This window comes from Athene cunicularia (assembly GCF_003259725.1).
Source record: "Athene cunicularia isolate RWA chromosome 1 unlocalized genomic scaffold, athCun1 chr1_part2, whole genome shotgun sequence".
Lineage (NCBI taxonomy): Eukaryota > Metazoa > Chordata > Aves > Strigiformes > Strigidae > Athene > Athene cunicularia.
In genome coordinates this window covers 6,069,630-6,093,549 of record NW_020799092.1, presented here as the reverse complement: position 1 = coordinate 6,093,549, position 23,920 = coordinate 6,069,630, and the positions used below count along the sequence as shown (strand labels likewise).

Below are 23,920 nucleotides of genomic sequence, written 5' to 3'. Positions count from 1 at the left end.
TGAAGTTCTGTCTCAACTGCTGATGGAGACTCAAGAACATTGTGCTTCTACTTCCCTGTAGATGTTGAGTCTGTCATCTACTCATCATACTTTTTACAGACAGATGAACTAGGAAGCCCTCATTTCAAATCTTAGAAGGAAAGATTCCAGGCAGGATATTATCAGAGAGGAGGAGAAAAAATGGATGGAAAATGCTAACTCTGTAATCCAAAGTAAACATAATGCAGGGAGCAGTGGGAGAGTGGAAATACCAGCAGTCTCGTGGATCAGGCACCTTGACAACTACATGACATCATATGTGGCATTCACTTCAAAACTGAGGTACACATCAAGAAGATGGGTTCAAGCTCCTGCAAAGGTTGTTAGAAGTCAGATCTTTCTAATACAGCTTACACAGCAATTTCTGTAAAGCAAGTCATCACCATGCAACAGAGCTGAGAACCTTTAGGTATCTACCACAGAATAACTCTGAAACTCAAAGTGCTGTGGCCAGAGCAAGGCTCATTGCAGCACCACAACTACACAGCTCTACTGCTTTCAGAGTCCACACTGCCAGCACCCACATGGTGATTCACTGCAGGCTGTGAGCATATAGCAGGCTTAGGGATGCCTTCACCGTGCATGGTGTCCCATTGCATGACATAAACACTGTCTGTCAGTCTGCCCACTTTGCCAATAAAACATGTGCATGACCTGTATAAATTCTACCAAAATTCTTCATGGATTTTGTGAAGTCACTGATACTTCTCTTTTGGGGGGCGCAAACCCATGTCTGAGAAGATCTGAAGGAGAGTGGAGAGAGTAGAACTGATTTGTTTTAGTGGTAGGAATTAGGGGTGTCATTATTATGCCATTCTTATGATTTTATATTTTTTTATGTGCTCATTCAATTTTTTTTTATACCCCCTCTTTTTGGAGTGAATTAAGGACTAGGCATCAGTATAGAAATAATCCTCAGTAAAGTGGACCTGCTGTGCAATTAAATAAATTTTCTTGTTGCTGCATTTTAATGTTGTCTAGAATCTTTCTCTCCCCATCTCTCTCATTCCAGGATTACCTTGGTGCTTGTATAGTTCTGACTGCAGCTGTCACTTCCATCACTGAAGGGCCTAACTCGGGGTTTGTGGGGCTGGGTCTCCTGTACGCTCTGACGGTATGTATCAAGGCAAAGCATAAGAACTTTCAGACCAATGTATTAATTTTACAGTATTTTTTAAAATATACATGGTTATCTTCCAGCCTTCTTAATCTTGAAAAAAACAATCTTGCAAATAATGGATTTGAGCCAAAGCTGAGAGAGTTCAGGGCAACTTGGACTTGCTTCAGGTTTTATGAGCCAATTAAAAAACCACAACCATTCCCAGGCCCTGCATGCTCTCAAGCAGAGCAGGAAAATTAAAAATGCGTAAGAAGACCTGCTGTGCACTCTGTTTTGCACAACACAATGTTGGTTCTGCCTGTATATAGCAAAACCTGCCAGAAAATACTGTTCCACAGACTGTCATAACCTCAGCAATCTTTAACCAAAGACCAAATAAAATAATTGATGAAGAACCAAAAATACCAGTTCTGCCTTTGGAGGGAAACTACTCAGATGCCCAATATTGTCCATGTAATTCTGAATGGATCTGGGGATTGGGACCTTTGGGGCTGGTGGGCATGAAATCATCATGACAGGGAGCAGTAGAAAAGCAGAGGAGATGGGGTTACGAACAACAAGATTTTGGTGGCATGCTGGCATTTTGACACTATACTTAGCACTGAACTATTTGAGCTGAATCATGGAGAAGGAACAGTGTTTTAGTGTACTAAGCTATAAGAGAAGCTGAGAGTGCATCATGAGCACAGAGTGAGTACAATCAACAATAGAGAGTAGAAATATCACTGAATTAACCATGAGAGTGGGGATAAAAGCATGATGAGGATAGTGGCAGGAAGAATTTCTGAAATCATGGCTGGCACAGCAGAAATCTGGCTGCTTTATGGCACTGGTCTGAGGGAGGGATATGGGTATGGGTCTAATACTGAGATCTGGCTTTGCATGTAAATGCTGGCGAGCCCATGGTTACAACAGAAAGCCCTCAGCCGCTGCCTTAGGGTGGCCTTAGATCCCCTTTGTGCTGCTGTTGCAGCAGTGTAAGAATCTGCCAGCAACTGGGAATCAGTCCCACTGCTTCAGCTGCACTCCGAAAACATTCCTGATAATCCTGCTTCATTAGCAGAGATCTGGAAGCACCAGGATGTCTGCATCATCTTTGCCTTCTTTGTATTTAGTCTCTGTTTGCAAGCAGATCATTAGTGTAAATTTAGCCATGTGCTGAAGTCTGGCATATCAGAGGAAAAAATGCTGCAGTCACCAAGTGATTACCTGTCTCTCTCTCCTGCCCCACAGTGACACTGATGAAATTTAGAATGCAGTTGGATCATTACCTATGTGCCTTGACACAGGTTTTTCTATCATTTCTCTTTGTAGCTAAGAGAGGGCTTATGTTTGGACCCAAATGAGAGCAAACTGTTTGTACCAACACTGTGTTTACAGTAGACATCCATAAGCTTATTCTCTCCCCTTGTACAAACACTGCCAACTCCCTTGCACAACAGTGATGAAGGTTGAAATAATGGATAGAGCCTTTCAGATGCCAGGCTCTGTTATGAAATCTGCCAGGTCTGTGATTGCAGCCTGCTATTCCTCAAGCAGCAGTTCTGCAGTGTTTATCTTACCTGCAAATCCATTTCTGTAACTTCCTGACTCAAAAGCTGGACACTGAATGAGCAGGTTTCTAAACAATGAAGAAAATAATACCCCCTTAAGTAACTCTATTTAAGGATAAATCAAGCAACTAAATCCTCTAAACTGACAACAAATGTTATTGCTGAATCTCAGTGAAAATTATATACTGTATGCCTATTGGACCAGTTTTAGGTTAGTGAAAAAGAAGTGGGGCTGGGTGATTTATTCATAATAAAGTTCTCACTTGGCAGATTCAGCAATTTCCCACAAACAAACGGCAAAACCTTTCTCTGAATATATTTCTGTACGAGTTGTTTTCACTGTGTTAAATTTCTAGACCTTTAATCAGGTATGTAAAGTATCTCAATTTTTGAAGGTGATTGGCAATCAACTGTTCCTAATAAGATCAGGGTTTTTTTTCATGAGCACCTAAGTACAGACAGGCACATTTAGGAAATGTTTAGGAAATTCCTTTACAATTTTCAGCTTTAAATAATCAGTCCTGACTAGAGATCAGTTTGTCTAAGTCACTGGGCATTGTTAGACAACTAATTATCAACTATTATCTACTACAGGTAGTACCTTCACTATTGATCAAATCCTTTTCATGATAGATGGGAATAAAAACCAAGAAGGAAATACCACTGAGCTGATAATACGTTTTTTTGTCGTACATTTCTATGCTAAAAAACCTCACATTTTCCACAGAGAGAAATTATCTAAATATGCACACAGAAACAGAAATTAAATTCCCATCAAATCTTTTCAATATATTTGCAAAGTGAACTTTCTTAATCCTTAGTTACAGTCTTTGAAAGATTAGAAAATTTCATATTTCCAAACAGCACTTCAAATTTTTATTCATTTTCTGTTTGTGTGCTTAAAGATGCCTTTCAGTACTGATTACTAGATGCTGAGAACAAGAGATTCCCTTAATCAGCCACATCTTCAGACAGTAGGTACAACCTTTCCATAGTGCTCCTTCAAAAAACAAGGATGAGAATACTGAACACTAAATTACTATGTCAGGGTTGTTTGTGTTGGAGTACAACTGGCTTATTAGGTAGTTGATGCTGCTGCACTGAGTCTTGAACTGTTGTAAAGTCAGTAACAAACCCACTGTGCTGAGTTAGGACAAAGACTTTTACAAATTTATCCAACCTTTATTTGCAAACAGGTAGGTGAATAGACAGAAGGCTGAACCCTGTCCTTGCTTTCATTTTGTGATGCAGATAACCAACTATCTGAACTGGGTGGTGAGGAATCTGGCTGATCTGGAGGTGCAGATGGGTGCAGTAAAGAAAGTCCACAGCTTCCTGAACATGGAGTCAGAAAACTATGATGGCTACTTGGGTATTGCACTCTAATCTTTTGGGGTTTTAATGTAGTAATTGTGAAAGCATGCAAAATGTATACACATCTTTGGTGGCCAAAATCTGTTCTCATTGCCGTGTTAGAACTCCCTCTGATCTAAGTGACAAGGACAGCCAAAAGCGGCTATGAGATATGTAGCCCATACCAGTCAACATAAAAAACCCCAAAAAACTACCAAATGCCAAGGAGACAGAGCATGGCCCTATACAATCAGAAAGTACCAGGGCACAGTTATAGGTGGGATGAACAAAACATCCATGTAGCTATTTAGAAAATAAAAATATGGATAAAAATTGGAAATGCACCATCAGTCACATGCTTCAAAATCTCTCATCTTTGCAGCAAATGGGGACTCCAAGACTGGGTGACACTGGCAATCAGACCTCACCAACTCTTTCCTGAACTGCACATTGGTGTTCATACTCCACATATTTCAAATTGGCTTTGACTGGTATTTTAGAAGTGTTTGAAATGTGAGACCAAAAAGGCTCACAGGTCAGCAAGTTTCCCTGGAAAGACAAGCCCATTAGTCTGGAGACAAAACCTGCCTGTGTATTTACAAATCAGGATGAAATATGAGTTGTGATAATGTCAACAGCTCGTATTGCACAGCAGTAACAACATCCTTCCTTGGGCTGCCCTTCCTGTGCCAGTTACTGACCAAAGAGCATGTTAACACTGCACTGACACTACATTCTTCTCTGCTCATTTAGCTTCTCCCCATTTTGTCGCCAAGAGCCATTTCAGCATCTACCCTCTCTTCTTACGTGTTGAGATCTGGAAGCTAAGTGCTAATGCACCTGCCGGGCAGTTCCTAGCTCCCTCTTGGCAGGGAAATGGGAGTCCATTTCTGGAGTGGCTTCAGGAAAGTGCCCAGGCAGGAGAGAGGGGGAAAGGGGAATGTCATAAAGGGTGACCCTCTGATTGACTTTGTTTTGGTTTGGTTTGGAATTTCAGATCCCTCTCAAGTCCCCAAAGACTGGCCCCAGGAAGGAGAAATCAAGATTGAAAATTTATGTGTTCGATATGAAAACAACCTGAAACCTGTTCTTAAGCACGTTAAGGCATATATCAAACCAGGACAAAAGGTACCAAGTTAAGCAATTACCTATTGTCCTCATTCCTTATTGTGTTTTCTAAGATGGCAGAAGAGCAAGAATAGCAACTTGTAGTGACAGCTATATACCTTGATCGTCCTCTCTGAGATCCCTGGACATGAGTCGAGAAACTTACACTGATGACATCTTATTTTAAGCTGGGATCAGTTTTCCCTCTGAGCGTCCCACTTCTTTCCAAGTCCATCTCCCTTGCATAGAGTGAACCTAGGCGGCCAAATGAGGTTAGATGAACACCAGACTGGAACTGGGTAAAAATGTAAGAATATCTCACATTTCAGCATATAGTGACATTGGAGTCTAGATCAAAATGCTGAAGTTTCAAAAATTTCCTGGGGCAGCTCCTTATGATGCTGAAAAGCAGAAAAGGGGAGTGTGCTTGCTGTGCTTGTCTGCCACCGGCCATTGGGAAGACCTTTCTACTCACCACTAGGGTGATCCAGTCCTGCTTTCCCAAAATCAGTTGCTAGTCTGATTTACAGCTTTCCTCTCTAAGTAACATCTTGCGTTCTTTTGCAGGTTGGGATCTGTGGTCGTACTGGCAGCGGCAAGTCATCCCTGTCTTTGGCATTCTTCAGAATGGTGGACATATTTGATGGTTAGTTTTCACTGGAGTATGTTGTCTGTCCTGACCTGCTTCCCCCTTATTTCTTCAGAAGAAGTGAGGAGACTTTTTGATAGTTTATATGGCTCTCAGGCTCAGAAGATACTTGATTAGAATGAGGCTTGTTATGCCTGATCCTTCAAAGTACAGTGTCCTATTGTGAGTAGCGCTTTGTTCTTCCAGGGAATGTTACACACAGATTATACTCCTAATTTTTAAAATTTTTTATGTGTATGGTCTGACAAAACAATATGCCATTTTTGAGATAGTCAGAAAAAATATGCAATCCTTTGGAGCCTCTAAATTTCTCTGAAAGAATAACTGCATTATCTTATAATAGCTGTCAAAATACTAGCAGAATAGAAACTAGATCTCCACAAGTCCATTCCCTTGATATTTATTTTTATTTTATTGTGGTTTCCCACAACTACAGCAGAAATTGACTGAAGGTTTTGGAAATATTTTGCTGGTTTCACTCCTGCAGCATTTCACTCTCCCAGCTAATTGGCGTGGACTGGTATGCAGCAATATGCATCCTGGCATTTATAACAGATATACGTGTGTGTTGTTGCAGGAATATGGAAACCTACTGGAAAGTCATCTTTTTGTTTCAAAGATTTCCATGTTTCTAATTTAGCCATTGCATAAGGAACATTTGCTAGGAAAACCCCTGTAGGATGTGGGAAGACAAGTAAATCTGATGCAGCTAATATTTGCTTTAGTTGTGGTTCTATGCCTATACGTATCTATGGTAAATAGGTTTCTGATTCATGACTGGGGTTCCTGGGTATATAAAGACTGCAAACAATAATAATTATGTTTATGGTCAACTTTAAGCTTCCTTCTACTTTAATCTTCTTTCTGTATCTTTTCTTTGCCTGTTCCTTCTGTATCCCTGATTTTTCCCAATGGGAATGCCTAAGTCTTTTCTAATCAAGATCTGTTTATCCTTTGTGCGCATCCCTCTCTCTCTCAGCTAGACCCATATTTGGCCTTTATGCTGGTCCACTTCTGGGTGGAGCCCTGGCTCTAATAAAAGTTACAGGAACTCTTCAAGAGCCAAGATTTCATTCATGTTGTCCATCTTGGCCCGTTATGTCTCTGTTATGTCTTTAAATTTGTACATGTTCTGTTTTATTCCCCTGTTCTCACTTCCTTCTTTTTTCTTTAGTGTTTCCTTTCTCTTCCCTCTGTTCAAACTACCTCTCATTCCTCTTCTGTCTTGTTTGGTCACCCTCATTACTTTCCCACTTTCTCAACTCCTAATTTACTTTTTTCCTTAGGTCTCCTCATTTGCTCTTTTCTTTTCCTTGAGCACCATGGCTTCTATCAAAAATGCATTCCCCTATTCCCAAAGCATGTCATATTAATTTATTCCACCTCATCTCCTGCTAACCTTCTCTCATGTCTTCATTTGTGAAGAAAAGGAATTGCTTAAGTTTATGCAACCACTAATATCTCATGCTGAAGTTTTATGATCTGATTCAGGCTTTATGAAAGTCTGAAAATAATTGGGCTTTGCACATTACAAACTAAATCCTGGTTTCTCTCACCAGCTAATAAAAGTGTAAGACTATTGGTAGTCCAGTTAGGTGGGGATTAAGTCTTTCATTGGAATTGGGCCAATCAGAGGAACCTATAAAATGCAGTATCATGACAACTGGGAATGACAGAAGATGCATATGTGAACAGCTTTGAACATCTGTGTATTTGCCAGTTCACAGTTAGATTCTTGCTCTTGGGAGAGATAATTGATGAACTTAATGTTAGGTACTTCGCAGGGAAGAACGCAACTGCCCAGTGAAGTAACCCACAGGGAAACTGCAGAAGTGAGCCTGATGAAAATACCCTTTATGATACCCTCATTCAGTTTGCCCTGTCCCATCCCTTCCCCATAACCTGGAGGAAGTTTCTGTGTTCAGGGAAAGCCAGTGGAGTCAGTAGTTCCTCGCTTTTGTTTGAGGATTCAAGGGAAGAGAGCAGCCAACCAAGTTTCTTTTACACATTTCCCCCATCTCCCTTGCCTGAATACCAGCAGTTGCCACACCCAGCACATCATAAATCAGACTTTCAGATGAGATCCATATGCTTTTGACCTGAACTAGTGACTAGAAAAGGAAAAATCCCCTTACTTTACCAAGTATCCCAGCTGTTGCAGCAACTTCTTATTGGGGAATGAACACTAGGGTAAGGAGTGATTAATGTGACTGCTTCCAGCAATCTTATGCTAGCAGAACAGTATGTGGCTAATTCACAACCAAATACTGAAATAAAACTGAGCTGTAGGAACCAGCATGAATGGTATTAAAATGCCTTGGAGTAGGACATCCTTTTTGTTTTTCTAATCTGCCTCTTGTTAAAAAGTTAATGCTACTCCATTCCTTCTAGAGTTCAAAGGATAGTTTTGGCTCCTGATGTATGGACTGCAGACACATACATATATATAATGTAAAAGAAATTGTGCACAGTCTCAAATTAAATATCTTCTGTAACTGTTGAAGTCAAGGGGAACAGAGAAAGGCACAGGATGTGGCTAATTGCATAAATTGCTCTTGTTTTCACTTTGTTTGACTGTAAAGCTCAGGTTGCCCCATAATAAATTATTCTTCTGGTGCTATCATTAATCACATAGCATGGAAGCCATATATTTCTTTTAAGGGAGGGGGCAGGGGAGAAAAATAAAGAGAGTAAGGCAACAGTGTCACTAATAAGCTGGGTTCACTCTGGCTTGTGTTACTACATACATTCACCTTCCAAGTGTTTATATGACAGTGCTGAGAGACTCATCATGTTTATATGACAAGCTGCCTCATCATGTGGAGTCCAGCCCAAACTAGCTGTTTTATCTTTCTGTCTGCTACTTGCAGATCACACACTTTGTGCAATTCCTTCATATGTCTTCTGCATGTTATTTTAAACAGGGAGAATAGTGATTGATGGAATAGACATCAGCAAATTGCCTCTTCATACTCTCCGTTCCCGACTCTCCATTATTCTCCAGGATCCAATATTGTTCAGTGGTTCCATCCGGTAGGTGTAAGTCACTGGGGGGTGACAAGCAGCACTGCATGGCATGTTTGTGATGGGCACTGTGGAACAGGAAGGGATGGAAAAGGGCAGGAACCTTCCTAGCTCAGTCAAATCTATCTACACAGTCTGTCCAAGGAAAGTCAAGTAACATGCACAATACCAAAATATTCCTTTGCACAAGACCTGAAAAAGCTGTAATTGCAATAATAAGACTCCTATTATGGTTTTGTTTGCAGCTTTAATTTGGATCCAGAATGCAAGTGCACCGATGATAGACTGTGGGAAGCTTTGGAGATTGCTCAGTTGAAGAACATGGTCAAGTCATTGCCAGGAGGCCTTGGTACGTCTGAACGAAGTCTCTGAGAACATAGGCCAATAATGAAATTATGCATGCATGAGCATGCACACATATAAACAAATACATAGAATCTTACACTTTGAACCATCAGGTAGAAGTTCACAGGCACCTGATGAATATTCTTGTCTCTATGCTGGAGAGAACGTTCTCACTAAAAAGGTGAAGAGTAGTCTTCCACTCATTGCAGAAAAATCCTGCAGCACCTCAGCATCATAGTAGGGTGACTAGTCAGCAAAGAGTTAAAAAAGAGCAGTTTTACCTCCATTCCATAAGCATAATCTGACTCTGCTAGCAGAGTTGTGGCTCTTGTCTAGAACACTGACAGAGCATTTTCCTTATAATTTCAGATTTGGTTCATGAAGAAAACTCACTTATTTCCTTCCACATTATGTGTACTTCATATTACTAAGGTATTATCCTTCAGTCTACCAGACTTGCTAACTATTTGTGCCAACTATCTGCTTAATGATATATTTCTCCTGTCCCAAAAAGTTGTGCTCACTTTCCTTGGTATTATTCTGTTCCAGTGTTCATTCAAGATCATGTTTATTGGCTTTTACAGGGATTTTGCTTGTCCCTGGAATAGTGCACAAGCAGAGCTTTCATGGTGCCCACTCAAACTCACTGGGTCCTGATTGTACGAACATACCTCATTTTAGTGGGTCAACATTCAAAGTATCTGATTTTATTACAGATGCAATGGTCACAGAAGGAGGAGAGAACTTCAGTGTAGGGCAAAGGCAACTCTTCTGTCTGGCCCGAGCCTTTGTTCGTAAGAGTAGCATTCTCATCATGGATGAAGCCACAGCATCTATTGACATGGCCACAGTGAGTATATCAATTAGCACCACTGATGCATGGATCTACCTGGAGAAAAGGCATCTCCCATAAATTTCAGCCATGAGATCTCTTTAGCCAAAAAAAACCTGACTTTTTTTGCTTTTCTCTTGTGTGTGGTTTCAGCCATTGCTATTGATGTGTTTTGGGGATTGATGTCTATGGTGAGGGGAAAAAAGACAAAATGAAATGTTTTAGAAAATCATTGCTTTCACAGATATGGCATTTCATTACTGAGAATCTGGTGCGCAGATCAGAGATAGTATGGAATATGATCCTCTCTCATGTGCTTGAAGACACATGAATTAAAATGTAAAAGGATGTAGTCACTAAAGAAAGCCTTTTCCTTTGGTAGGAAAACATTTTGCAGAAGGTTGTGATGACTGCCTTTGCGGACCGCACAGTTGTAACAATAGCAGTAAGTATTGATGCCAGCAAAAGGTCTCTTTCCTTATCCCTCAGGCAGTTAATCTTGCCTTTCACCAGTTAAACACTGTATAAAACTAAAAACATCATAAAATAAACCTAAAACACAAGGTCAGAATATTCCCAGATACTAGAACAAGTCATACATACTATCAACATGAAATATTGCAGTAAATGCTATCTTGCTACCAAGTAGGCCAAACTAAAATACTTAGGTCTGAGGAAGGATTTTACAGGCAAACTTCAGCATTTACATCGTCTCCAGGAAAAATTGAGTCATTCTCGCTAAAAAACTGAAACCAAACCCATAGTTTAAACCATTATTGAAAGTTCCATCAAAATCTAGATTTGAATTTAGCCTCTGAAGTCTATGCATAGTGTGTACAATCATGGCACAGATTTATAAAGGGAGATGAGATTTCAAAATCTTTTTGGTATGGTTTCTCAAGTTGGATTATCTTTTCTGTCTTTCAGAATAAAAACTTGGGTTTGTGGTAAAGGTTTTAAAAATTGGAATCAATGGGAATTGCTCAGAAAATGAATATCTGTTCAACTAAGGTTTATGATATTTTTTCCTGTTTTCCTGCCACTCCTAGTGCCCAAAAGTTCCATATAATTTTTTTTATATGTATGCACATGTACATGCATACACATGCACAGACATACAGTAGATAACATTTAGAGTACCTTGTGACAGCAGGCTTACTCAACAAACAGATGTTTTATCGATGAGATAAATACATGTTTTAACAGCTGGTTCATTTACTTTGTCTGGAATCCAGTCCTGCGGTTAGAGATTAGCGTTATGCCTCCTGGACTGTGGTCTCAAGTCTGTCAGTGACTAGTTTGTGTCAGGCAAACCACTTAACCTAGCTCATTTACAATAGGCTCTAAGATTCTTGGATATGTAAATGCTGAAGATGCTAACAGTAAGCATATTCTCCTTCAGTTACATGCTGTTCAAATTTTCAGTATTGTCCTTCTGACTGGAATCTCACTTTTCTTTTGCTTTGCCTTTCTAAAGTTGGTGTCCCAAGACAAATGGCACACTTCAATATTTAGCTTTCCTCACAGAGCTGGCTTCATTTTCTTCCTCTCTTCATTCATGGCTGATCCTTCCGTCACCCACCTGTTTTTCTTTTCTTTTTTCCAGCATCGCGTATCTCACATCTTGGATGCCAATATTGTCCTAGTCCTTTCTGAGGGCTTTCTAGTTGAATGTGACACTGCTTCAAACTTACTCCTCAAAGAGGACGGCCTGTTCACCACTTTGGTGAAGACTCACAAGTAGACTCTCTCAGTCATGAGACTCCTGGCTCTTTGGTAGTTATTTTACCTCTTTAGTTTCCTTTCACTCTGCTTCCTTTCTACTGCACAGCTTCTGAGATGACAGTGCAAGAAGGTGTTTATCGTGTGGTTATTGGGTTTGTTTAGTTTCATGACTATTTATGCTAATCATATTTAACTAAAGCTTAGGTATAGAGCTAATACTGAATCTATCATGTCAAAGGAATCCACCCCATGAAGTAATCCCTGACCTTCAGCCTTGATAGTGAAATATCACACTTTTGGAGTTTATCCTGCCTATACCTGTCTGGCTGTATTCATACAGAACTGAAAACAAACCCAGCCTGTTTACATTCCTGTTGCCTGTGGGGCTATTGCCTATAGTACAAAGTTAATCTCAGGGGGAGCAAATTTATTTACAGAAGGAGACAACCCAGAAGTGCCCTAAAATACATGCAGAGTAGTCAGTCAGGGTACCAAGGAGCAGGGCAGAACACTAAGCCACCTGACAGTGCATGAATACCTAGGATGTTTCTCACCCATATTTCCTAAAGGGGAAGATGTATTTTAGTGGCACTGTAGGGTTTATTCCAGCAGCTGAGCTGTTCATAACGGCAATTAACGGACCTAAAGTGAAGTGCATGTTTAAGTATTTTCAGGGTTTGTGGCAGAGGCTGTAAAAGTAATTGGAGATCTCTTCAGATTAAAGAAGAACAAAACCCACTCCAAATACCACTACAAACAAGGATAGCCTTTCACCAACTTCATGTGCCTTGCATTAGGCCCATTAATGAACTGCGGTGAGAATTATCGTAATGAAAACTTCTGTCTGCTTTTCTTTACGGCAGCATCGGGTTCACACCATTCTAACTGCAGACCTGGTCATCGTCATGAAGCGAGGGAACATTTTAGAATATGATACGCCTGAGAACCTACTTTCTCAAGAAGATGGCATCTTTGCTTCATTTGTCCGGGCTGACATGTGAAGAATCGTATGATGCATTTTAATTGCTTATTTTTAAACAAATGAAATGCAAATATTTTCTATTCAATGTAACATCACTTTTATCTCTTTTTTTAGAGCTTTCTTCTTCACACTTCCATCTTCCAAAATAATAAAAGCAATTGCAACACACATATGCCTCAAAGCAATAAAAATGTCACTTCATTCAAAAGCTATTAAACTGCACACACACATGCACATGTACACACAGAATCAGAAGGTTTTATTTCTTGGGAATTTGGCATTTTTCTTAGACTTTTTAGTGGCTTTATTTTCTTTTATAGAGAGTGAAAGAATGCACTGCTCTTATAAACTGCATATGTTATGCTGGAACCAGCAATCAAATCGTGCATTTTGTCAAGGAAACAAGAGATCCCCAGAAGCATTCTATCCCCAGTGGGGAAAAATTAAAAAAACCCAAACAAACAAATCCAAACTGTTAACACCTGGGGCAATCTGCCGCATTTCAAAGGCATAAACTTTGTTTGTCAAGTGTAGTGGAGGAGCAGTGAAAGAGGGAAAAGATTTAATCAGAAACAAGGAAAATCTTGTCCTTCACTTCAGTTAGCACATTATAGTTGTCACTACTATTTTTCAGTGCAATGATGGCTTATTGCTATAGTCAGTCTCTAAATCCATATTTGTTCTGCAGATTTTCTTCATTCAAAGATGCAAATCATTCTATGATTATGCATGCTTTGATAGGCTTATAGAGGAATTTTGTCCAGTATCCTAAGACTTTGTATTAATCTGAAGTTATAAACTTGATATTAGCCAATCTTTTAAACATGTCCACTAAAATATTCTACTTAAAATGGCATGTAATTAGCCAACCACTAATTGTTTTGTATGTCTTTCGTCCTTCACATTATTTTTTATCATGGGACAACCTTTCTTTTCCTATTACACATTTCCGGCTTATCTCTAAATCAGATCTAGTCCAAGAAGGTATCATTTTCAAATTATTACTATATCTTCAAGAATTTAGGTGAATTTGGATACATATTTACATCACACAGCTTTGAAAATGTTGCTTGCACTTGACTAACGCATATGGCTAGATTCTGAACCATGATAACTGCACAATGGACAGTAAACCTCCAGAAGGAGTTTTACAGACATACTTCCAAAGGCATGTCTTGAGAAATCATCTTCACTAGTAGTATTCAATGTGATTCTTATTCATCTACTGTTATAAGATTTAAGAAGAACACTAGGTGCGCTTAAGCCTACTTCTAGTGTAATTAAAAGAACATAAGGCACAGTACTTGGCAAAAAAATAATGCTATGAAATTTGGAGAAGTTAAAGGACTTAAAATTAGGATTACATTTAGTTTGGTAGTGTAAAAATGGTACAGTGGTTTATCTTTTTATTTTTCTATCTTAACTATCGAAAAAAAAAAAAAAAAGCTGTGTGACACAACTAAACAAAAAAGCTCAGTCTTGAACACTTCATGAGGGGAAGTACTTCTGTGATTACCCTGTCTACTGCTGTGAAAAGATTTTGCTCTTTTCTGGATTAATTGCCTGTGTTGACCTTTGTCATACAAAGAAAATAAAAAAAAATAAAGCAGATGTTTGCAGCGGAAGTGCATGTTGTTACACAGATTTCAGAGCCAAAAGGCCAAAATCCTTGTTGATTTAACTTCATTGTCTTCAGTGAAAAGCTAATTGGATTCATTGCTGTCAGACTCAGTATGAAGATGAAGTACAAGTAACTTTGTTTAATCGTGTATCTTTGATGACAGTGCAATCCTGATGTATTTTAAGTGGTTCCAAGTAGTTCAGTGTGCTCCTGGTTCCCATTACATTAAATGGCTGACATGGGTCTGAGATTGTTTCATGTATCTTGAAGTACTTAAGAGGGACCAATAATTAGTTCCTCTTTCCTCTGACATTTGTCCCAGAGCCAGGGTTTAAGGAGCACCCAGGTTTAAGAAGTACCTTCTTTGCTCATTCATCTCTCCAGAGCTATAGAACTTTACACTGCTGTTTAAACATGTAGAAAAGAAAATATATTATGGAATGAGAAAAAACCTACCACATGTTTCATTCATTCTGAGGGAGGTTTGCAGGAATATTGGCCCTAGTATTACATTAACCATGGTCAAAATGTTTGATGATCATTGTAGAGTATCCCACAGCTGCCTAGCAGGTTTAAAAGCACAATTAGGTTCCTGAAGCAATTCATCCTATTCAACATACACAAATCCTAAGAGAGATAGCAAACATAAATCAACTGCTGTAGATATACTAGATCCCTTTGCACTATAGCCATTGTGCATATGATGTTATATACTCACCAAGTGCTTAGGCTGAACTTTGCTTTTTTGTGTTTTCCTCTAATGGAGGAGGGTAATCCCAACAGTTGCACAGATGTTTTGTTACTAAGAATGGTACAGAAGGGACAAAGTCTTTGAAGCAAATATAATTTCATGTAAAGTTCACAAATGTGAACAACTCCTTAGGAGCAGTTTCCCTAGGCTGTGACATATACATTGTAAAGGAAACATCAGTCTGGAGATTTTATTTCTTTGACTATTGTCACACTGCCTCTTCTGCTGGTTAGCCCTTACTCTCTTGCCACAGCCGCCTCCTTTTTCTTCAAAATCTCTTTATATCATACCCTCTTTGAGGCTCTTTCTTGTATCTCTGAATGATCCTTATTCAGTCTGCAGTCTCCCATTCTTCCTGATTTAGGTCCATACCCTCTGCTCCATTTTCTCTCTGACACAGGTCTGCGTCACTCTCCTTATTCCCCTGGCTTTCTTTAGCTTTCTGTGATAACACCCTCCTGTTCAGGGGGGCGCTTACTCTAGCATCATCTTGTTTTGGGGTTGGTTGGTTGTTTTTTCCAAGCATTGAACTAAGCAAGCTTTTATTATTGTGATTTTATGCTCTAGAACTATTAAATTCTTCCTTTTAAAAATTACCTTTGAATGCAAACACTGGCCACGTATACATTTCTAACTATGGACATCTCTGTGAGAGATCCGGAATTATATTTCTCATCGCATCTGCATTTCTTTTTCTGTTAAGTGTTTCTCTGACAGAAGCAGCAAAATACGAGTAGGATCCCTTGTTGCCAATCATAGAATCATAGAATGGTTTGGGTTGGAAGGGACCTTAAAGATCATCTAGTTCCAACCCCCTGCCATGAGCAGGGACACCAGGTTGTTCAAAGCCCCGTCCAACCTGTCCTTGAACACTTCCAGGGAGGGGGCAGCCACAATTTCTCTGGGCATCCTGAAGATTTTCTTCCTTATAACTAATCTAAATGTACCCTCTTTCAGTTTAAAACTCTTACCCCTTGTCCTATCACTACATTCTCTGAAAAAGAGTGTCCCCCCCCATCCTTCCTGTAGACCCCCTTTAAAGTGGAGCCACAACAGTGTTTCTCAACCTTTAACTTGCAACTTTTTTTTTTTTTTTAAAGGAAATAAGTCAGTGACTGTGAGGATTCCTAATTCTGAGCTGGCTGACCTGGTTGCTGATGTTTTGTAATTTCAAACTTGATTTAGATTAAAATTATATGTTATTTCAAAGAGTCCCTTACAACTAACTGTTCATATTCCCTTTGCTTTGCTATGAAGACCGCTTAAATCCACCTGGCTAAGTTTTCTCTTTTATACACAGTATGTTGTCTGTATGTGTGTGTGCTTATACACAAAAACACATGTGATCTTTTATTCTAAAGAAGTGTGTGGTACAAGCAACCCAAGGTTCATTTTCTTTCTGTTCAGAAGAAAGATTTCTTCTGAAAAGATCCATGTCACATCAGTCAATGGGATGATTCACTCACTGGAGGTGCCTGTCTCTCACCCACCTCTGCAGGAGTCCAGGCAATGAGCTTGAACCAGATGTCTGCCTTTTTGATTGCTAATTTTATAGCCTCAGGGAGCCTCCGAGAGTTAGACAATCAGTGGAATTTTAGCCATGTGTAAACGAAAGAGGACAAACTGATCCACGAGCATTTCCTGCAAGGCAGGAAACTTCCCTACAGAAGTTTGGGATAGATCTGCTAAGCCAGGGGCATAAGCAAGGCAAAGTCTGCAGGGGGAGATCCTTTCTTTGTTAGGCAAATTGATATGCAGAAGTGGTATCTCAAGTGTTTATAAATTCCAGTTTCATTGCAGACCTGAAAAAGTTCTTTATCTGCTAGAGCATGCCTGATTTTCCCAGCTGTTTCATTCAGCTGAAAGAACTATTATCAAAAGTTTCTCAAGCACTTGGATGAGCCCTTTTTAGGTTAGTGTAAACTAAGCAGAACGCCTCTACTATAAATTAATACACTTCCACTGAATTCAATTAGCAACAACATGAATATGGTCCAAAGGATTTGGCATCTCATTATATGTAAAACCTCTGTCAGCAAAAAGTAATTGTATTATCTGTTCTTAAAATACAGATGTCAATTTTGAATGTGGTCAAGTAGGTCTCTCCAAACTTCTTATACAATAGTTTGATTTAATTATATGTGTTCTTTTTGCTTCCTAAAGTAATGTGCTGTCATTCTTTGTTGTGAAAAGATGACGATACATTCACATGCTGTTTTGCTAATGTGTTATGAGAAGCTGAAGGAAACGGCACATGTACATTTTAAACAAGCTATGCAGGCATTTTATCACAAATGGAGATATAATATATTGAGGCAAACAGCCACCTTCATAAAAAGCTGTGGACAGGGGCCATGTTTTCATTATTATGTTTCCATTATCTAGTGGCAAAAGCTGGAATATGTTTCTATTGCAAGCACTATGGCCCAGCATCCCCAGTGTGATACTGCCAATAGAAATCAGTTCTAAAATATGTAGTGAAACCACACCACTACTTGTTAAAATCTCTCTGGAGCAATGATTCTCCCATAAAATGTGTTTTAAAGCAAAAAGTAATTCAGCACATTTACTATTTTATAACCTCAAGTAGTATCTTTTAAAAACCTTATTTAAATTCAAAATATATTACGTAAATTCTGTGATATGAATTCGATGATGGCATGTGAAGAGCTCTTTAGTTTCTTTGCAAATAAATTCTTCCAAAGGCAAAACTAAGAGAGTACTTAAAATAGTCTAAAAACAAAACTGTAAATCAAATTCTTTGTTGCCATGCAAACATCCCAATCACTTCCACATTGTTTTTTTACTGCTCTGGTTTTTCTCCACCAGAACTGACCTCTGTGTGGAATTGTGGGAAAGATTATCAGGTTTTCAAATTATCAAAAAACTGTTGTGAGGCAAAAGTTCTCCGACTCTTACAAATTAGCAAAGTGCTGATGCTGTCTTGGCAGGACAGCTTAGAGTATTGGCTTGTATGATGCTGTGGAGTTAGAGAAGTTTCCAAATGTAACCCTTCAAAAGAATAGAAATTTTTAGAGAAGTCTTTATTTACTACATAGTTATTATCAGTTATTCACTATCGATAGCATCTGTCTGCTGCTAGACAGTACCCATGCAAACACAACATACATTCCTGGCAGGAGCTGTTTATTTATCTAATATAATAAGTCACACTCTGTAAGGACTATAAACAAGCATTTTATATATAAACACATATATATAAAAATTTGTTTCTATTTGGTGTAATTGAAATTAATCACGTGCAAGATGCCTTCTTTTGTTTTCATTGAACACACAGATTTTCATCCTATGAATTACTACATAATAAAGCAGTATTCAGTTCACATTACCATGTTGCACATTTCACTGCCCAGTGCATTAATTCCTGTGTACGTGTATTAGTCCATTTAATATATAAGCACATTACATAGTTATACATCCTCTGGATAAAAGGTATAAATAAGTAATGAATAGTGCCAACTACCACTGCCCATAAGAGTGTCTCAGAGCTATTCCCATGACATTTCTTAACTCTCCCTTTAATTTACTTCAGGGTTTTCTGGCTGTAGATCCTTAAATATCACTTAAATGTCCAGTGAAATATTTAACCATGTAACTAAGGAACTAATGCAGCTTAGTGTAAATGACATGGTCCAGAACCACCACCCTTCAGTATCACAGTTACAGATGACCCAAAGCAGCAAATTCTTTGAAAAGCAGAAACTTAGAGATTCATATTTGATGTTTATATGTGGTTTTATCATACTATCTAGATTAAGCCCTTAACTCTTTCAGTAATATCACTATGACCATTAGACCTCTCCATCAGAGGCAGGAACGTGAGGTTCTAAGAGGCTCAGAGTACTGCAGATTTTCATGGCTGAATCATTCAGGTTTGGGGCTATCTACTTCTCCAGGTCTCACCACAGCACTGAGATCAGAGGGCTCAGAGTTGCCAGTCATTCTGTGATATGATCTTAAAATGAGAGATGGCATCTATCTTCCATCAATGGCATAATCTCATCCTCGCAGCCAGCAGAGATATCATTCAGTTGTAGGCAAGGGGACCTAGAAACAGAAAGATGGAGATATACAAAAAAATTCCATTTCACAAATTAGAAGAAAAATCTCCTTCAGCTGGTGGTGTGGCCCTCTGAGCCAGCTCTGAGCTTCTCAGAACAAGTGACAAAACTCTATTATACTACTCCAAGGCTGAAGCCAGTCAGCAACCTTCTGGCCCCTGCTACACAAGAGGTATAAGCACAGTTTGGATAAGGAGATGGAGTAAAAAGCCCTTGATACCCTCTTTGGTATCTGAAGCAACAAAGCTTCAGATACCACCAGAAGAAGAGAAATGGCAGCTATCATTTGTCCTACCTGTAGGAGTATACAGTACTCTTAGTTTATGGGGTTTTGTCTGCCTCCAGGATTTTGCCACCAGAGGCAGCTTTATCTGTTCCTATATCCAACTCTTAGGCTCCACCTACACTGCTAAATAAAATGGGAAAAGTGGCATGGCCCACCTGTGAGAGCACCCATGTGTCTAAAACCACAGCTAACCCAAAATAAGGTGGTCTTGTCTATCCTGTGCATTCAGAACAGTCTCTGGACCGTGCTTGGGGCATCCCACATCCATGCCTGGCTACTGGGTGGGAAGATGTCACCTGACACAAGCCAAAATCTTACCATGGAAGAATTGGAAAAACATTTCAGTGGAAGATGATTTTTAAAATTTGTTATACACTTTGACATATCATTTAGCGAGGAAATTTTAGACTTAAAATCCAAATGTTGTATGGAAATCTGAGATGAGATTGAGCAGAAAGAAGAGGGCAATGACACCAAGGAAAGTACAGAGCCATGCCTGGTCACTGAGGAGCAGGTTAGCAGACCTAGCTCTGAGACTGTCTTGAGTTTGGGAACAGCTCAGGCATTCAAACAGCTCTGTTGTTTTGAGTGTAGTCTGCTGAGTAGACCTGTGGGGGAAAATGGAGGAATGCAAAAAGAGGATGCTAAGGACTCCAAACCCTCATTTATGTTTTCTCCATACAGCACTGAAGCTTCCCACCAGCTCTTCCACCCCAGCTGCAGGGAGCCACCTTGGCACTGTGCAGCAGGTTAGCAGCATGTAGGAAGTCCTTCTACACTGTGGTTTCACCCCTCAGTGAACTCAAATCTTTTGATGCCTCCATCTGATGACTGATCATAAGAGTGGGAGGATGAGCAGCCACAACTCCCACCCATCTAGAGGAGTCAAAGATTTCACATCTCTATTCAGCCTATTCAGAGGTTGGTCTGGCCAGTAAACTCAAACTCAGAAATGAGTCATCATAGAGAGATGGATCAGCAGACAGTATTTCCACAGAAAAAAGTTATCAGGGAAATAGACAGTGAGCCAGAGGGGAGAAGCATCTAAGGGAAAGAACACGCCGGTGAATTAGCAACACAGCTAGAGACTTACTGTAACCATGTTCAGCCTACCTAGAAACTGATTTACAGCTTTCCATAAATCATGGCACAGGAAGGCAAAGAAACAATCCCAAACTGTTCTCTTCCCAGAACCTTAGAAGAAACTCCTGCTCCAGGAAGGGGCACGTAACATGACAGATGTACTTCAGAGCACCAGGTATCAGAAAAAAGCTGTACCACTTTGACTGTTGCCATATCACCTTGTAGCAGAGACTGACTTGGATAAAGTCCCAGATGTGACAGTGCAGTATTTCTGTACTTGAAGCTAAGGTTTAAACTGAAGCATGTGAGAGCAAATATCTGCTGTGAACTGAAAAACAAGAGGATTACATTGCTTATCTGGTCAGGGATACCATGACCTAAAAGGTAGACTGGGTAAAAGTGGTGCCAGCTGATCTGGAGGTGTTGTGACAGCCTGAGTCTCTGTAGCACTTAGCAAAGTGCAGTCTTTGGTTTTCAGCCAGCACTGTAAACAAGAGATCTGGGAAGAAACAAACACACAGCTAAAATTAAAGACAAAGATAGGGAGATCGATATGTAGTGTGGGGCTGCAAGAAATTTTGTTGAGTTTTGTGTAAGGATTTAATATGATGTGGTCACCTCTAGAGGGAAATGAGGCTAGAGCTTATGGCACAGAGTGAATTTAAGATATACCCTGGAGCACAAGGCATTTCTTTGAACTACCCTTTTCTTAGCTCATGCATGTCCCTGGAGCAGAGGTGCTGTTAGGGAAACAGAGGCTAAATGACATTGGATTTCATAAATGAGACAACTGTAGGAACCATGTAATTTGGGTGTGATAATTTTCCCTTCTCTCCCTCCTCCTCCTCCCACACTGCTGACTGTGCAGGAGGCCAGGGGCTGCAGTCCCAGCCCAAAACTGTGCCCTGCCTGCTCTCTCACACTATGGGGCTGAATACATTTCTCTAGGACAGTGCCCTCTCTCACCGATGCAAGCTGGTGGCCCATGTGCTGAACCTCTGCAGCACCAGGTGAGCCCTCAGAGGACAGCAGCATTTCTTAGGAGAGGCCATGGGAGCCAGCTGGGAAGCATGTGTTGCATTGCAAGCAGCAGCAAGGGCCCATCTCCGGGCAGGTTTGGCTGGAGTATCACTGCCCACCAAGCCCACGGAGCCAGATGTGAGCAGACAGTCTGCAGTCAGCCTAATGCTGTTCAAGCTGTAGCAAGCTCAGACTTGGTTGAACAGCTAAGGACATGCCCTAGGGATATAGCTGCTGCCAGTCAAGATGGTTCACCCAAGATGGTGTGGGTCTCTCTTTCTCCCCCATGCTCCACAGGGAGCAGATACAAAGGTAGGGGAGACCTTTGCCATGGCCAGCAGTGCCCCTCAGCTCACTGAACTACAGAAGCTAAACCACAACATATGACCCCATCTACTACCTGGTGACTACATGCAGGGGGTTAGAAAATACTAAACTCCTGGTGAAAAACGCACCAGGCCCCATTTGTTGGCACTGGAAGTAGCATAACAGATATTTAGAGAACTGCCAACATATTGCTAGCTTTGCAGAGAGTCAATAGCCTGCACCCCATAGCCTGACATGCACAGAGAAGTCAGATATGTACCAGATTTCATCAAACAAGGCTGACATATCATTTCCAAACCAGATAGTTTTAATGGGAAAAAATCCCTCTGCCAGAAAACCCTCAGAACATCTACAAACTTCACCATGCAATTTAGTAATATTGGATGAGGGGCACTAGTTCCATGTATTTTGATGATAAAGACTATTTTTGTCCTGCTGCTCTTGCATGAAACAAAAAAAACCAAAACAAACCAAACCAAAACAAAACAAAAAAAAAGCTGGTTCAGGGTAACAGATGCCCTTAGTTTGCAGTTTCTGCTCTTTCATGTTTGATGGATCTGCTGCCAGTTCAGCTGGGGAAGAGTTCATCCATGCTATCTGAATATGGTTTATCAGATTTGTGTCTTTGTGAAAGCCTCATGCTGAGTGCATGACATCTCTGGATGCCTGCAAAGTCATCCTATCTCTAAGCTAAGATTAGAATTTCAAACAAAACTTATTACAAACCAGGATTTCCTGAAAGTGCTGGACACAGCTATAATGTAGATATTTCAGATTCACGTCTAAGCACATTATTTAATCCTTTTCTAGATATGCATCATTGTAAAGTGATATTTACCATAATATCAGTAACTCTTGTGGGTGGAGGGGAAATGAAACAGCAAGAAGGGAGATGCATGATGAGCTGTAAAAAACCTGGACCCAAACCCACCATCAATTCTGATTATTTTTTGCCTGAAAAGTCTGTGTTCACAGCACTCAGACACTATGTTCCTTACAAAATGGGTTAGGAGATATTTTGGGAGATTTTCCCAGCTATTACTTAAATCTCAGACTAAAATGTGCATGTGGCAACCAAGCAAGTATTTAAAAGGGCAAAGGGGAACATTTTTAGTAGCTGTCACTCTCCAGAGCATATTCATACACTGTAACTTGAGGAAGTGGATGCTGTGCTCAAAATCATGCCTCATAATACTTAACCAGGGAAAGGGAATAGTTCTGGTGCTTCTGATCTTCACATCCTGGTGGTCATGGCCCAGCAGGCTTCCTTGAAGCTAATCTCAAGAGAGGAGGAAGGCATTCCCTCCTGTGAGGGGGAAGCTCTTTCAGTATTGAACAGGCAGAGATGGAAAGATGGGATTTTATAAGCACTTTTCTCACAAATACAGTGATGGGTAAAATGATGAATATCTTTTGTTTAGACACACTGGAGTTGTGCCAAGACTCTGTGTGTGTTTGATGGGACCCCTTCCTATCTCAGCTACAAAAAAATCCAGCCTCTGCATGGTGCCCAATTAAAGGGGAGGAAACCTCCAGCAGCTAAGCAGGGAAGAAGGGGGGACTGAGAGGTCGTAGAGGTCACTGACAGCACCAGCATTGGCATAAGTTTCTGTTCCATCTGACCAGCTTGAGGATGGTCCCTCCTTCCTCCCACCTGCCTTCAGTGATGATTTGGTTCCATTTTGCCAACCCAGCTGCTAATCCACACACTAACTGTGTCACACAGTCCCAGTCACTGCCAGCAAGGATCAAGCACACCAGACCTGAGGCATCCCTGGCAGAGGAATGGGAAGGTGAGCCTGAATACAGCCACAGTGGTGGGTTATGGTCTAAGTGGCAAGTAAATAAAAGTGACATTTTTTTATATTTCTGTGTTCCTGTTTTTAAGGCTGTGGATTTCAATAATTTCAGAGGAAACCATGCACTTTTGGAGGCTGCATCAAATGAGTCAGCCCCCTAAGACCAGTCTCTGCCACCCCATTTGTAGCAGAGTAACATCCCGAGTGATGCCAGCCCAGCCC

General features: G+C 40.3%; 1 protein-coding gene across 8 annotated transcripts in view; it reads left to right on the top strand.

Annotated features, from left to right (window-relative positions):
• ABCC9 (ATP binding cassette subfamily C member 9) overlaps positions 1–14,340 on the top strand; it is a 76,665-nt gene extending 62,325 nt beyond the window's left edge. For 6 of the 8 annotated variants that reach the window (XM_026868273.1, XM_026868271.1, XM_026868270.1 and 3 more), the window contains 9 exons: positions 1,052–1,153; positions 3,964–4,084; positions 5,063–5,193; positions 5,740–5,818; positions 8,746–8,854; positions 9,091–9,194; positions 9,907–10,040; positions 10,405–10,467; positions 12,611–14,340. In XM_026868273.1, coding sequence (XP_026724074.1) covers positions 1,052–1,153; positions 3,964–4,084; positions 5,063–5,193; positions 5,740–5,818; positions 8,746–8,854; positions 9,091–9,194; positions 9,907–10,040; positions 10,405–10,467; positions 12,611–12,748 — 981 coding nt within the window. In that variant the 3' untranslated portion in view covers positions 12,749–14,340. Of the gene's footprint in view, positions 1–1,051; positions 1,154–3,963; positions 4,085–5,062; positions 5,194–5,739; positions 5,819–8,745; positions 8,855–9,090; positions 9,195–9,906; positions 10,041–10,404; positions 10,468–11,628; positions 11,799–12,610 lie in introns of all 8 variants that reach the window. The other 2 variants (XM_026868274.1, XM_026868268.1) reach the window with 1 other exon arrangement.
• Positions 14,341–23,920: the final 9,580 nt, after the last annotated feature.